The sequence below is a fragment of the Ovis canadensis genome, chromosome 1 (genome assembly GCF_042477335.2).
Source record: "Ovis canadensis isolate MfBH-ARS-UI-01 breed Bighorn chromosome 1, ARS-UI_OviCan_v2, whole genome shotgun sequence".
In the NCBI taxonomy this organism is placed as follows: domain Eukaryota; kingdom Metazoa; phylum Chordata; class Mammalia; order Artiodactyla; family Bovidae; genus Ovis; species Ovis canadensis.
This window is the reverse complement of record NC_091245.1, coordinates 78,103,354-78,119,545: the sequence shown is the minus strand read 5'-3', so window position 1 is coordinate 78,119,545 and position 16,192 is coordinate 78,103,354. Positions and strand designations below refer to the sequence as shown.

General features: G+C 38.5%; 1 protein-coding gene across 1 annotated transcript in view; it reads right to left on the bottom strand.

Moving 5' to 3' along the window:
* The window catches only part of MFSD14A (major facilitator superfamily domain containing 14A), a 46,968-nt gene that overhangs the window by 4,081 nt on the left and 26,695 nt on the right, over positions 1-16,192 (bottom strand). Inside the window, exons 4-9 of the mRNA XM_069598627.1 lie at positions 15,590-15,717; positions 13,626-13,740; positions 10,838-11,056; positions 10,456-10,569; positions 9,657-9,728; positions 1,134-1,246 (exon numbers count right to left, since the gene is read on the bottom strand). Coding sequence (XP_069454728.1) covers positions 1,134-1,246; positions 9,657-9,728; positions 10,456-10,569; positions 10,838-11,056; positions 13,626-13,740; positions 15,590-15,717 — 761 coding nt within the window. The remainder of the gene's footprint in view (positions 1-1,133; positions 1,247-9,656; positions 9,729-10,455; positions 10,570-10,837; positions 11,057-13,625; positions 13,741-15,589; positions 15,718-16,192) is intronic.

Sequence of the window (16,192 nt, the reverse complement as noted above, 5' to 3'; positions counted from 1 at the left end):
CTGTGTTTAGATACGTATTTAAAGTCAAGTAACTCTTACTGAGAAAAGCTGTGGTACAGGAGAAAGGAGATCTAGCTCTTCTTTCCTCTATGACTGGACAAGTCATTTAAAAGTCTCACCCTATTTACTCTTCTAGAAAGCAGAAATACAGTCGCTTATTCACAAGAATGCTGTGGGTATTAATGTAGAATTGGGATATCACTTATCACATCTAAACTGTAAAGTGTGTTGGGTATTGTTTCTGCAGGACTGGGGGTGGGTGGAGAATGTTGGAATCATGTATAATACACAGAATGAAACATTAAATGTTTCCAAATGTTTGCTTGTAACTTATGGCAAGGTTCCCAGAGATTTGTGATTCAGTGTGAAAAAAAAAGCACTAATTTGATCTAAATGTGCTTCTGGCTTGATGTTTAAAAAAGAAATGTTTTCACTAAGTTGTGAGCATCTCTTTTACAAGCTAGACTGAAAACTACAATGTCCATCAGAACACACTCTTGGGTGCTTACTCATATCCACGCCCAAACAGATGATGTGTTCAGTTGAATGAAACACTACTGCAAACACTATGGAATTCAGTCCTGTAGTGTCTGAGCACAGAAGTGCGCATGGGCAGCCTGACAGCAGCAGCACCGTGACCATCAGCTCCCTACAGGAAACCAAACTGGCAAGGAAAGCAGGGAGCCTTCCAAGCATGAAGCCAGAACCAGAACTGGATTTCTGGTTTGCCATCAGTAATGATCAAAAAAGTGGTATTACTCCACTTTTTCATTCCTAACCTTGCTGCTCTGGGATTACATGTTATTTCCTAACAAACTAAATTGGACTAAATGCTCATTGGGGACTGAAAAGCTCAATAATCTCATTAAAAAAAACCCAATCTGTTGCTTAGATATAAAATGTCACTCCAATGTCCTCAAGTATTGTGTAAAGAATACACAAGTGAGATATCTGTTTATATACATTTTGAGGGAAAAAAAAAAAAGGCATACCAAAAGACAGATTAAAGTCTAACCCTTATTTGAGAAGTAAATTAAGAAATATAAAAATTTTGTCAGTTATACCCAAAAAAAGGTGAAAAATAAGAACAAGGCAAACACCAAAATTAAGAAAGTTAAAAGATTGGTACATACCAAGGTTCTGAACCAAAGCCATACCATGCCAGTTGTAATATTTGAAATCCCAGACCCAATAAAATGGTGTTCTTATTTCCAATTGACCTCATAAGTAAACTCAAGACTATGGTCTGGAAAATAAGAAAAAAAAAATGGTTTATTAGAGTAGAATAAGCTTTTTAACACTGAAAAAAAAAGATACATGGTAACATTTCAATATCTAATATAAAAGGACTATTACCACATTTTGGTTTTAGAAATATAGACTATTTCTACATTTTTATTTTTCAGCAACAATTACCCTGAATAGACCTGAAATTATACCAGGTGAAATAAGCAGATGAAAGGTTCCTCTGCTGACAGATCCAGATTCAGGGGAAAAGTCAGAATACTGAAAATAGAAAGGTGAACTTTGTGTTCAGTACATTTAATGTACTATTTAAAATCAGAAATTGTAAATAGTAGGAATGAAAGGTTCTAACTCATGGTTTGGAGATTTCCTCTTACATAATAGCTTAAAAAATTTTTTTCCAGGTCCAAATTAATCCAAAATGATTATTCTCCTGTCTAAAGAAAACTGGAACAGTAACTTATATATCCTTCACTAAATTAACCTATTGTTGAAACCATGATGCTTTTATGAACAGTGAATCAGTTTAACAAGTATGACTTAGGAGTAGTGTAGGATAATAAATAATATAGCTTTGGGAAGAACAGCCTTAATCATAATCTTGGCTCTAATCATGTGACCCTGGGCAAGTCACTTCACTCTGAAACTCAGTCTTGTCTCTCACAAGATCAATAAAATAGTATCCACTTCAAAACTTTGTCATATGAGTCAGATGAAATGATAAACTTAGCATTATGCCCATTGTGCACATTTAATAAACAATATTACAGATTTTCTTGCTTTTCTTTCAAAGAAAAATTCAGCAGTGATTTGGGTACATTAGTGTTAAATACACCCCTTTAGATAGCTGGTAAGTCCATAGAGGAAGAAGTGAAAATAATTCAGGAAATCACTGTCAACTCAAAATTATCAAGTATAAGTTTAAAATTCATTAAATTGAGACAATCATTTAAGAGTTTAATCAGATTCAAATAAGCCAGTGGGTAATAAATGTAGATTCTTTTCATGATTCTTGAACAATAAACATTCACAGCTTTCTTCTCTGAGATTCTCCCTTAAATCAACTGAACGTAAAGTTGAATTCCACAAAGCACAAAACCTTGTTGGATTACATTCTTCAAAAACCACAGCCACAAAAAGGAACTCACTCAGAGTAAGCAGTTAGAAAAGAAAAACTTCCTTTGTATATGATACTTTAACATTTTCTCCCAAGGGCAAGGATTTTTTTTTTCTGTATCCCCAGCACCAAGTATAAGTTCTTAGTAAGTGTTTTAGAAAGCATGCATGATTTTAAATGTTACAATATTCTTAATAATATAAAGGAAGAAATTTCTTTAATTATCTAGGCTGAGCTAGGTGGGAAAAAAAATTAGTATCCCTTAATTCAATATAAGTCTCATTTTCAAGAGAACCAAGTCCCAAAAGTTAAAATGACTTGTGACTTAACCAAGATGACACAGCTAATTAACAGTTAACTGACATCAACTTGTCAGTCAACAGATATTTGCCCAGTTCCTACAATATGCAATGGCTATTTTAGGTCTGAGGGCACCGACTTGGGAACAGTGAATAGATCAAAGTACTGTTCAGAAAATATCTGGTTAGTCAAAATACTTGTTCCATAGATGGAAATACTTGTTCCATGAGATGGAAAAACCCAAGCGGACTTTTTGGCCAACCCACTAGATCACCTCCAAGTAAAGAGAAAATAGTCAAATTTGAGGTTGTAGCTACTATGAAGAAAATAAAATAAGGCAGTGTGATAGAGGTGCTGCTCGAACCAGGATGTGCAGGAAAGGCCTTTCTGAGGTGACAGCTGAATGAAGAGGAGGGGGTAATCATATGAGTACCCAGGGGAAAAGGGCACTCCAACTCAAGTGTACGTGGAGAAAAGAGGAAAATGAGGTTTTGTCAAGAGCCTAGATGTTATTCTGATTGTGACAGAAAGAGAATATTGAACAAGAAAGACTCAATTTCAACTTTACAAAAATCCCTCTGTCAGGTGGCAAACAGTAGGGAGACAGGTATGGAAACAGACCAAATCCGCATCTAAAGACAAAGCAGAAGCCACAGTCAGATGTTAAGAGGGATGCAGTCATGATGAAATAAAATTCTCTAACTGTTGGGTGGGTGACTCACAAACTAGAGAGCAGTTACACCACAGAAGTTCTCCCACTGGGGTGAAGGTTCTGAGCCACACATCAACCTTCCCAACCTCGCTATCCAGCAACAGAAGGAGGAATCCCCAGAGAAACTGCCTTTGAAGGCCAGCAGGATTTGATTGCAGGACTTCCACAGGACTGGGGCAAACAGAGACACCACTCCTGGAGGGCACACACAGGGTCTTGTGCACACCAGGACCTAGGGAAAAGGAGCAGTAACCCCACAGGAGACTGAACTAGTGTCGGGGGGTCTCTTGCAGAGGTGGTGCTAAGGGGCGGTGGTGGCGGCTGTGGCTCACCACAGGGACGAGGAGCAGCAGCTCTTGGAAGTGCTCAGAGGTGTGAGGCCTAAAGAGGCCATCGTCAGCCCCACCAAAGAGTGTAAGCTCCAGTGCTGGCTTACCTCAGGCCAACCAACCAACAGAAGCCCCACCCATTAGCAGACAGAGTTTAGCTGAGCGAGACCCAGCTATACCCACCATCAATCCCTCCCATCAGGAAGCTTGCACAAGCCTCTTGCATCATCCACCAGAGGGCAGACAGCAGAAGCAAGAAGAGCTAGAATCCTGCAGCCTGCAGAACGAAAACCACAATCACAAAAAGTTAGATGAAATGAAAAGGAAGAGGGTTATGTTCTACATACAGGGACAAGATAAAACCCTAGAAACACAACTAAATGTGGAGGCAGGCAGCCTTCCTGAAAAAGAATTCAGAATAATGATAGTGAAGATGATCCAGGATCTTGGAAAAAGAAAGGAGGGAAGGATCAAAAAGATGCAAGAAATGTTTAATAAAGACCTAGAAGAACTAAAGAACAGACAGAGATAAACAATACGATAACTGAAATGAAAAATACACGAGAAGGAATCAATAGCAGAATAACTAAGGCAGAAGAACGGATAAGTGGCCTGGAAGACAGAATGATAGAAATCACTGCTGACAAACAGAATAAAGAAAAAATGAAGAGAGCCTAAGAGACCTCTGGGACAACATTAAATGCACCAACCTTTGCATTATATGGGTCCCAAAGAAAAGAGAAAAAGGACCCAAGAAAATATTTGGAGAGAGAACAGCTGAAAAATTCCCTAACATGGCAAAGGAAACAGTCAACCAAGTCCAGGAAGCGCAGAGTCCCAGGCAGGAAAAACCCAAGGATGAACACACTGAGACACATGGTAATCAAACTGACAAAAATTAAAGACAAAGAAAAAAATATTAACAGCAACAAGGCAAAAACTATAAATAACATACAAGGGAACTCCTATAAGGTTTTCAGCTGATTTCTCAGCAGAAATTCTCCAAGCCAAAAGGGAATGGCGTGATATATTTAAAATGATGAAAGGGAAGAACCTACAACCAAGAATATCTGTCCAGTGAGGCTCTCATTCAGATTTGACAGAGAAATCAAGTTTTACAGACAAGTAAAAGCTAACATAATTCAGCACCACCAGACCAGCTTTGCAACAATGCTAAAGAAACTGCTCTAGAGAAAGAAGCAACTTAAAACAACCTTGTACATATACAAACTGCTATATTGACACCTCAGGGGAACAGCAAACCCAAAAACTACAATAGATAAACACACAAAAGAGAAAAAGCAACCAAACCCAGCACTAAAGATAGTCATCAAACCACAAAAGAAGAGAATGAAAGAGAAGGGAAGAAAACTACAAAAACAAACTGAAAACATTTAAGAAAACAGCAATAGGAACACAATACTTATCCTTAAATGTATAAGGATGTTTACATCAATACTTAACCTTAAATGTGAACAAATGGATTAAATGCACTACCAAAAGACATAGAGTGGCTGAATGGATACAAAAACAAGACCCATATCTATCTATCTATATATATATATATATGATGTCTACAAGAAATCCACCTCAGATGGCCAAGAGGCCCATGAAAAGATGTTCAACATCACAAATTACTAGAGAAATGCAAATCAAAACTACAATGAGGTATCACCTTACACCAGTCAAAATGGCTATCATCAAAAAAAATCTACAAACAATAAATGCTGGAGAGGGTGAGGGGAGAAAGGAACCTTCCTACACTATTGATGAAAATGTAAATTGGTACAGCCTTTACAGAGAACAGTATGGAGGCTCCTCAAAATTAAAAACAGCTACCATATGACCCTGCAATCCCACTCAGGATACATGCCCTTGAACTCACTGCAACACTGTTTACAATAGTCAAGACATGGAAGCAACCTAAAAAGTCCACCGACAGGTGAATGAATAAAGATGATGGGGCACATATATACAGTGGAGTATTACTCTGCCATTGAAAAGAATGAAATAATGTCATTTGCAGCAACATGGATGGACCTGGAGATTATCATACTTAGTGAAGTAAGTCAGAGAAAGAGAAATATTGTATGATATTTATGATATTGCTTATATGAAGAATCTAAAAAGAAATTATGCAAGTGAGCTTCACTGTGTAGCACAGGGAGCTCTGTGAAATGCTATGTGGCAGCCTGGATGGGAAAGGAGCTTGGGGGAGAATGCATACATGGATATGTACGGCTGAATCACTTTGCTGTGCACCTGAAACTACAGCATCGTTAAACAGCTATATTCCAATATACAAGTAAAAGTTTAAAAGCAAAAACAAACAAACATTAAAAGTTTAAAAACAAAAACAAAACAAACACACAAACAAAAATACCCAAATATGTTTTGGAGAGAGAGGTGAAAGGAGATGCCATCTGATGGGCTGGATGTAGGAGAAGGAGAAAGAAAGGAATCAAGAATGGTGCCAAGGTTCCTGGCCTCAACAACTGGGAGAGCGGTGATGGCACTGAATGAGATGAGCAGCGTGGGTGGAAGGAAGCCAGGTTGCAGTCATGGCCATATCAGGTTTGAGATGTCCAGCAGATGTGTCTGACAGCACTGGCTTGGTATAAATTTGGATGTCACCAGAACACAGGTGACCAGATGACAGCACCAAGGAAGAGAAATGGGCAGAACTAACTGTATTCATGCACTCATGTAAATATTTAGTGCAAATATAATGAACTCATGCCTACTGGTGCCATGGAAGTGATGGGCCTATGGCGAACCAGAGAGTAAAGGCCCCCAAGGGGACGGCAACCATGTGGCTTCTATTGAAAGACTGTACCATGTTATTAGATCTCATAATTTTGGGTGAGAAGCTACATTTCTATATTTACTATGGGAAAAAAAGTGACCTCTAATTTAGCACCCGTGGGGCTGCAGGTGGAGTTTAAGGTGCTAGAGTGACAAAAACAAATTATGATATAATTCTGACCTCACATCTTCCAAGAGCTCTACTAGAGTTCATGATCTACTGAGGCAAAAATAATCAGAAATAAATAGGTGAAATTCTTAATACAGTGCATTTTGTACTATGATAGAGATATAGGCAAGGTAATATGAGAACTCAGAGAAGGAAGGAATACTCAAGGGGTAAAACGGGGAGGCAGGAGGCACGGCAGGAACAAAGGCACAAGGGCAAGCAAGAAAATAAACAAAGGGAGGCACCAATGGGGACCTGCAAGCAGCTCTGTGCTGCTGGAGAGACACAAAGTCACTAGTTTTTCACTTGAAAGGTCAACAGGGGAGAAGTCATTCTCAATTGTATACCTGCCAGAAATGAAAACATAACATAATGGTTCTACCTTTCGGGTTGTAAACTATACTTGACATTTTAATTCATACAATGACAAACTATAATTATCAATATTTACATGCTAGGCTCAGTTCAGTTCAGTCGCTCAGTTGTGTCCGACTCTTTGCGACCCCATGAACTGCAGCACACTAGGCCTCCCTGTCCATCACCAACTCCCGGAGTCCACCCAAACCCTTGTCCATCGAGTCAGTGATGCCATCCAGCCATCTCATCCTCTGTCGTCCCCTTCTCCTGCCCTCAATCTTTCCCAGCATCAGGGTCTTTTCAAGTGAGTCAGCTCTTCACGTCAAGTGGCCAAAGCATTGGAGTTTCAGCTTCAACATCAGTCCCTCCAATGAACACCCAGGACTGATCTATTTACTCCTATTCACCTGTTTTTGAAATTTAATTAATTTTCTCACTTTCAGAAATGTGATTTTACATCTCAAAAACGACATCACTATGTAGGCCCCCAAAGCTGACTGGTCAATTAGGTACTGCATTCTTTGTGGACCATGTTTCTCTATACAGAATCTGCTGTGCTATCAGCGCCGGCTAGGCCGAGGCGTGCTCCTTCCCAGATTCACAGCCCTCATGAACCTGCTACTGCAGGATGCTTTCTAAGGCTAACCCAACCATGCTCCCTCCCGGGTTCACATGTCTGCCTGCCCTGATTCTGAGCTCTTCTTAGGGCTGTTTTCCATTTTGTATCCTTTGTACCTGATGCCATCTACTGAGCAAAGGGAAAATTTCCTCTAAAGCACCTTCAATTACTCATTCAAGCAGTCCACAGTGTGCTCAAATTTACCAGGTGCCCACCTACAGCTTCCAGACTCAGTTAAGTATGAAACAGAACTTAGGACCGTATAACTACTGACCTCTTAAGTGTCATTATAGGAACTGTTAGCCTGTTCTCTTTAAGATCCAAATAAAATAAAATAGTAGCAAATCTAATCACAGCAATATATGAAAAAGATAAGATGTAACTATCAGGCTAGATTTACCTCAGGATTCAAGGTCAGTTAACATTTGGTAACTCATCAAGCTTTAGTCTTAGTACACTTTACTTCATGTTCAGAAAGGTGTTTTTTTTAAAGCTATTTGTATATACCGGCAATACTATATTTTCCTCCAAAGATAAAGAACACATTTCTGGCAGCAAGGAATGAATATTTAAATGCAGTGTTTTTCCAGATCAAGGATTCTTAGGATAAAACTGAGGTTAAAAATAGGACTAATAATTAGTGCCACATGTATGCGTGTGTAAAGTCATGGGGGAAGTATATTACAGAATTTAAAGTTTCTAACTAAACCTTCCAGAAATTCATAAATGATGAGATCTGCAGAAGCAATCCTACCGAGGAGATGGTGAACCATCCACGAATACTATCAAATAGAGTTTACTTACCACTTTAAGAGTACAGTAAGACAAAGCTGCAACCCAGGAGACTGGATTTCAGATGGGAAAGTGTGTTAGGGTAGAGTGAGTGAGAGAGAGAGAGAGTGTGAGTGCGTGTGTGTGTGTGTGTGTGTGTGAAAATCAAAGCCAAGAGAGTGTGTGAGAAAATCAAAGCCAAGAGTGTGTGTGTATGTGTGAGAAAATCAAAGCCAAGAGTGTGTGTGTGTGTGTGTGTGTGTGTGTGTGTGTGAAAATCAAAGCCAAACAGGAAGAAAGGGGAGAAAAGCCAAGTGTGTGTGTGTGTGTGTGTGTGTGTGTGTGAAAATCAAAGCCAAACAGGAAGAAAGGGGAGAGTCTTTTCCACCTTGGGGAAAGTATGGAACAGAGATAATACGAAGGTCAGGATGAAATATCTCCTAAGGAAATCCAGATTCTTGTGTTAATTAATATCTTATTTTTCAAACAACCTTCATGTCACTTCTCTGTTCAAAACGCTCCCATGGCTTCCTAGCTTCTTATCAAGCCTTATGGAGACCTGGAAGATCCCACACAAATCTGGTCCCTCTCCACCTCTTGGGTTCAGTTTCCTGACACGCTCCCTTGTTCACTCCAGCAGGGCCATCCTGTCCCCTGGCTGCTTTTCACACATCTAGGAATGGTCTCTCAGAGGTGCAGTGCTGTGCTGGTGGCTCGGAATTCTCCTCCTCCAGGTATTCTAGTGGATTGCTCCTCATTCCTTTGGGTCTCGGCTCAAATGGCACTTGCATCAGCAAAGCCTTCCCACTCTCCCAGATAAAATAACACCCTGCCCTGGCCACGGGCTGCACCCCTTTTATACACTTTTTCTCTAGTTTTCATTACACCAGATATGTTTACACCGACACCTTTATTCATCTTCTTATCCCACAAGAATGCTAACTTTACAACAGCAGGGATTTAGTTAAGTTCACTGCTGTATCACAAGAGCCTGACTCATGATAGGTATTCAATAAACATTTACTGAATTAATCATTCAACGGTAGAACAAGACTAACATAAAATTTCTGATTTTATGCAGGTGACTATATTCTAGTGTAAATAGATACACTGTCTTTCTTGTTTACACATCATATGTTGATTAGTATGTGTCAATCAATACTACCTACACTAACAGAATTGTTATCTCTGAACCTTCAAACATCTCTCCCTCTAATGAGAAAGAAACTCACCTGTGCAATAATAGAAAGAATGCCAAGGACTGCTATAAATGCTGCAACACTTTCTGGTGAAAATTTCATTATCTAGAGGATTTCCAAAAAAGTAACGTTAATAAATATAAAAGCACAACAAATACCATACTAACATAACGACCTGTATATTAACATTAAATAGGCCAAGAAAAGAAAATGCAATTCATTCATAATCAAAGAACTACTCAAAGGAAGAATCTGGCATTCACTGAGAACCAAAATTATAACAAGATGATGAAAGTAACAGCTACTTAACTCAGATTAAGTTAACTTTAAATCCTGATCCCTTAATTTTGATTTCCTAAATTGGAGACTGCTATCAAGCATTTAAAATCTATTTTACAAATAAATATCGTACCACTTTGTAATTTTCATGCATATTGATAAAGGCTTAATCTCTGCCAAGTAAGATTAGTGTCAAGGAGAAAAAAACTAATGCTCTCATTCTGGCTAGCTGCTTTATTAGTATATGCTCTAAATCACAAAGAGACTGTATGGGGCAGGTAAATGGATTAAAGCATTCCGTCGCCTCTGTAAGGAACACATAAACTCAGACCACACACGTTGACAGGAAGATTATCTCTTTTTGCCTAAGCCAAGAGTCTTAATAGAAATGCATCAGTCACACTAACTAGGAAGTTAATTCTAGCGAACCATTATTTCTAAAATGATAGTCATTTTAAAAGTCTCTATTCTTATAGCTCTCTCAAGATTAAATTTTTTTATTAAGGCACTAAACAATGAAAGAAAAGTCCACTTTAGTAGAAAAGAATTTTACCTGTCTGAGGTATAAAAAAAAGCTGGAATATTGGCCTGCCTCTGGTAAGTAGGAGAGAAACACGGTAATGCAGATGAGCAGCACGATGGAGTCTTGGCCCACCTTTTTTAAGGACTAGAACAAGAAAAAGACCAGTATAAGGTTTTATATCAAAACACTGAACTATGCTTAAGAACATGTATCATCTGGCAGTGTACATACAGACACCTAGTTGTCATTTTTTTCCCCCAGTTTATTCTCATCCTCCCCAAAACTATTCTGAAGTTTCCAAAGTAGTTTTAAAAATCCATCACGATGTTTTCCCCAAAGAAACATCCGTAACAAAACATTAATGCTGCATTGAATCACACATTCATGTTTTTGCCAAAATGTATAAAGTTACCGCAAAGGGGTCAGCCTGTTCCCAGGAAATGGGTGCTCCCCACGACGCAGGCCGCATCTTCTCAGGTAATGACTCCGGCACAGCAACCAGGATAAAACAAATATCTAGCAAAGCTATCGCTGTCGCCAGGACCACCACCAAGCTGTCCCCATACACTCGTCCAAGATAAGCCCCAATTGCAGGGCTGGTTACCAGACTTGCAGCGAACGTTGCCGAAACCTGCAGCAAACCGGTATCAACAGAAAGAGACCAGTAAGGACACCCTGGCTCCTTGCACACCAGGGAGATGCTGACTGACGTCAGTCCTCCTACTGCTCCCTTTCCTCCTCCCTGTGCTGGTTTTCCCACACATTCTTCTTTTGCAGGAGGAGAAAAGAATTAGATTCTTTTTTTTTTTTTTTTTTTTTAAGAACTAGATTCTTAACTAGAAATATGTAATAACCTCTAAGATAGTGGCTTCAAACTTTCTTTTAAGCTTTGGTGCCCTCTGTTTAAATAAATCCTGCTGACAAAGTTATAAGTAAAAATATATTTAAAAATAAACCAAAATTGTTTTAGTTGAAGAAGGGTTGGGAGCCTGGATTACTGTCCAAATACCGACCCTTACCCCAGCTGCCAGGCATGCTGGTCCCCAGGGTGCCTCCACAGTCCCATGGTGCTCTGTGGAAAGAGTCTAAAATGATACTCTATGGAAATTCAATGCCACTGTGACTTCTCCCCCAATACCAAAATTAAACGAATTTTTACTGGCTAAAATACAGCTGAAAGACTTTAAAGTTTATCTCTTCAGCAGTAACAGTGTTAAGCCACAACACAAAACTGAGCTTGGTCATCATTAGGTGGTAGGGTTAGGAAGGACGAGAGCTTCGATCCTTGATGCTGAGCACATCTCTAACCATGTCTCTCTCAAATTCTGAGGAAGTCCGTACACGTCTGGTTGAAGATGCAGATCAAAGTAGAGAAGACACAGGTGGAGAAAAACTGCTAATCCCAGACATATCTGGCCTACTGGACAAAGTGTTCTGCAAACCAACAGTAGATGAGACAGCACGGTAGAGACAACAGTAGAGAGACACACTCTTCAGAGGGCAGTTAGAAATTAATGTTGAAGGTCCAGGAGCTCCTGCTCACTACTCTGCGCTTTATCGTTTCTGTGCTCTTTCTGACTTTTGCATGGAGCATTTAACCTGCACAGGAGTGCTTATTTATAGCTGCTTATTATTTCTTTAATATTTATTTGGCTGCACTGGTCTTAGCTGCAGCATGCGGGATTTTTAGTTGTAGCATGCAAACTTAGTTGTGGCATACAGAATTTAGAGTTCCCTCACCAGGGATCCAGTCTGGGCCCTCTGCACTGGAAGTGCAGGGTCTTGGGCACTGGACCACCTGGGGAAGTTCCTATAGCTGTTTATTAATAATACACATTCAGGATAAGCAATTCAATTGTCAGTGGTCAACTATCTGACAAATATATAAAATGCTAATAACTATCAACATCTAGCTATCAACCCAAACATTCATCAACTAGTAAATGGCTAAACAAAATGTGGTATGTCCCACACAGTGGTATACTACACAACAATAAAAAGGAACTACTGAGATATGTATCAGCATAGAAAAACCTCCTAAGATTATGCTACGTGTAGACACAAAAGACTACATTTTACATTATTTCTTTCTATGAAATTTCTATTGAAAGCAAAACTACAGAGACAGAAAGCAGCTGCCTGAGGTCAGGGGTGAAGTGGGGATGGATGCCAGATGTGCCCAAGGGAACTTTTCAGGATGATAGAGAGGCTTTAAAACTGGATTCTGGTAGGGACCTGGGCATAAGCAGAGCTCTGGCACTGAGCTGGGAAAGGGGCAACGGTTCTCACTGTGAAAGTCAATGAGGGATCTGGGAATATTCTCAGGATCACAGTGCAAAGGCAGAGGGAAGGGCCTAATCAGAGTGTAGGTTATTTCATGTCACTTCCCTTCTCAGTTCTCCCCACCTGGTGGCCGTTTGTTCCTGACCGAACAGGAGGGCCACAAAGATCACCTTCACCTCTTTTATCTGCATCCATATAACTTTGAGAAGACTGAAGTTGTCATTTACTAGTTGTGCCTTTAAAACATGAAGCTTCCAGGCTGAAAATTATTAATTTCAAGGATTTAGCTAAGACAAAATAAATCACTTTAGCAAAAACAGAAACAATCTGGACTATGGCCACAAAACTGATTTATCTATCCACACAAAATGGATAATTTTAGAGTACGTATGTGTGCATGCTCAGTCATGTCTGACTCTTTGTGACCCCATGGACTGTAGCCACTAGGCTCCTCTGTCCATGGGATTTTCTAGGCAAGAATACCAGAGTGGGTTGCCATTTCCTTCTCCAGGGGATCTTCCCCACCCAGGGACTAAACTGGCATCTCTTCTGCCTCCTGTATTGAGCAGGCAGATTCTTTACCAACTGTGGCACCCGGGAAGCTGTTTAAAAACATCCCGGCTATTTTAGTCTTATTACATATTAAATAGTTCCTTTAGTAGTCTATTAAAAAGAACTTTTATAAGGTAAAAATATTTCACTGTAGTTTCAAATCTGACATGTCTGACAAATACTGAATGAAAAGAGCAGAACTTACATGGCTTTTGTGCTGAAAAAAAATTTTAATATAATCTAACGGATGATTTTTATAAAATGCATTTATGTAAAAATAATCTTGTAATGCAAAGGCTGTACTCCTTGTAATAAGAGACAATATGGGGTGTTTTTCAGCAGATAAAGGTATTAAACTAACATACCAGGCCATACGCCATACTTCTTTCATGTTCTTGGGTTATATCTGCTACATATGCAAATACCACGGAGAAAGTCACTGCAAAAACCCCAGAAACAGAGATAACAGCAAAGTACCACCTAGGATTAAAAGACAATTGACAAGAAAAGGTTAGAACAATCACCGTTACCTTATCTACCTTCATTTCTATAAGTGAACTAATGTAAGAACAGCTCATTTCAGTCAACAGCTAGTAGACAATTCATAGATTAATTCTTCTATAAATCATAAGCTCCAGATATTATGAAAACATTGGGCTAGAATTGGGCCTTCAATAGCAGCTCAGCTACTGTGCAGGAATATTTAAAATTAGATAATGTTTTCAGGTCAATTTTTTACCCAACTGTTGGGTAAGTGGTTTTGTTCTTTTATTAAGCGGCTTTGTTGTTGTTTCTACTAAAAATAGCAATAAACTAGAGTTTACTGTAATTCATCTTATTTCCCATCACAGTACTACACAAAAAAACAAAATTTAGTAAATAAAACTGAGGGGGCAAATTAGTTCCTCAAGCTATCACCTTAAGTTTATATATAAAAAACTAGATGTTTTTCCATAAGTTATCTTTAGCTCTTCAAATGTTGCCAAAACAAAGGATTCAGTTTCCATATATATAGAAGAAATCTGTATGGCAGTGTCCAATATAAATACTATAAAACGAACAAAAGCCATTTTAAAAAGCAAACTACATTTTGCTATTCATGATTCAAACACACCTTGCTGAGAATAAGAAGTTTCTGTTGTAATGATGACTCTCAGTTTTTTAAGTCAAGTATAATTACACTTCACTTTCAAAATATCATGCCACCAGTACTTTACTGCTTACTAAATTTTTTTCTAACATGCTGCTTTTCACAGCAAATAATTTGTTCATATGCTAGATTTGTCAGTAAGATTTCATTTACATGATTAGCATTCGTCAGGGGTTTGGCCTTTAGGGTAACATCTCACCTATGAGAAAGGAAGATCCTGCCCCATAAATACCCCTGGTTCTAGATACTCCATGGAAATACAGCCCATCTATGATGTAGAAGTAACTAACATTAACACTCAAGTGGCGAAGACGTTAGTCAAAGAATTAATACAGTTACCTACAACTAAACTGGGCTCTATTATCTTGGGAAAATCATTCTCATTGTGAGTTTTCTCTCCCTTCTTCCCCAGTGAAAGACTTGATTCTAATCAAGGTGGCCAAGAGCCCAGTCTCTCTTAACTAGGATGTGCCTGAAATCTGACCAAAAAGACACAAGCAGAGGTTGGGTGAAAATTCTAAAGTTTCCCTAAAAGAAGGCGATGTGCTCTTCTTAAGCCACTCCTTCCACCTTGCTGCCTGAAGGTGACAAGCTGGAACCATCCTGGACAGCAAGGTGACAGCAGAGGATGGCAGAGCATGAAGACGAAAAAAGTCTGGTTTCTAGGACCTGCCATATCAGCTCTGAGCTGCTCAGCTCCAGACTTCTTTCACATGGAGAGAGCAATTAGCAATGAATTTCCCTGGTTTTGAGAAACTACTATTTGGGACTTAACTGATATATAACTAGGTCTCTTCCTAATTAATACAGTTAATGATGATAAACTGTGTTTGTTTTTTTTAACATTCTACTTAAGAAAATTAAAAGTTAGCAATTCTATCCAATCCCTAAAATATTGTTTTGAAATTTGGGCTATGAAATCCAAAAGCAGGTAAGCTAGTAGTCTACATGCTTTCTATAGCGGCAACAAGTTCAAAACATTTTATTACTTATTACTATATTTTTAATTAGCTGTATTATTCAGCTACTATATTTTATCTGTATCAAAGAATAAATGTATTAGAAATATATATTCAAAACCTACATAAATAAGATGGAAAAAAGTGAAAGAAATGAGGGGAAATTCAGAAAATAATTAACAGTTAATATTTAATTGCTATAATCTGAATATGTACATACCATGGGCTGATTTTCATTAGAGGAATTGGGGCACACGTGAAAAATACTGTTAGCAGCAAGAAGGATTTTCGGCCCCAAACATCAGAAAGAGCACCAATAAGAGGGGCACTGAGGAATGACAACAAACCCTAAAAAACAGTTAAATGAAGAAAATACATATACTATGTATATTGATGAGACAAAAATAAATCATTTTAAAGAAGAATTTTAAACAAGTCTATTTCTAAAATTAGTACATCACCAAATTTTAGATAAGGAGCTTATTTCTTGTCTGTACATAACTGAAAATTCCCAAGACTGTCCAGAATCATCAGCAGGGCTTTGGTAGCACATTAAATACTAAATGTTCTAATGAATTTTTGACTACAACTCTATACTAGCAATTCTAGAAGGAATATTATATGCTTATTTTCTGTTTATAAACCTGTTGATCACAGGGAATCAACAGTAAAGAAAATGTAGAATAATCAATACCATAATGATATATTTCATATTCGTATATTTTTTAAATAGTTCTTTTCTCTTCAATATATATTCTTGTTGCTAGTTTACAAAAGTGCTCAGATCTCCATAATGAAAATGCCAACATATAAAACACAGGGG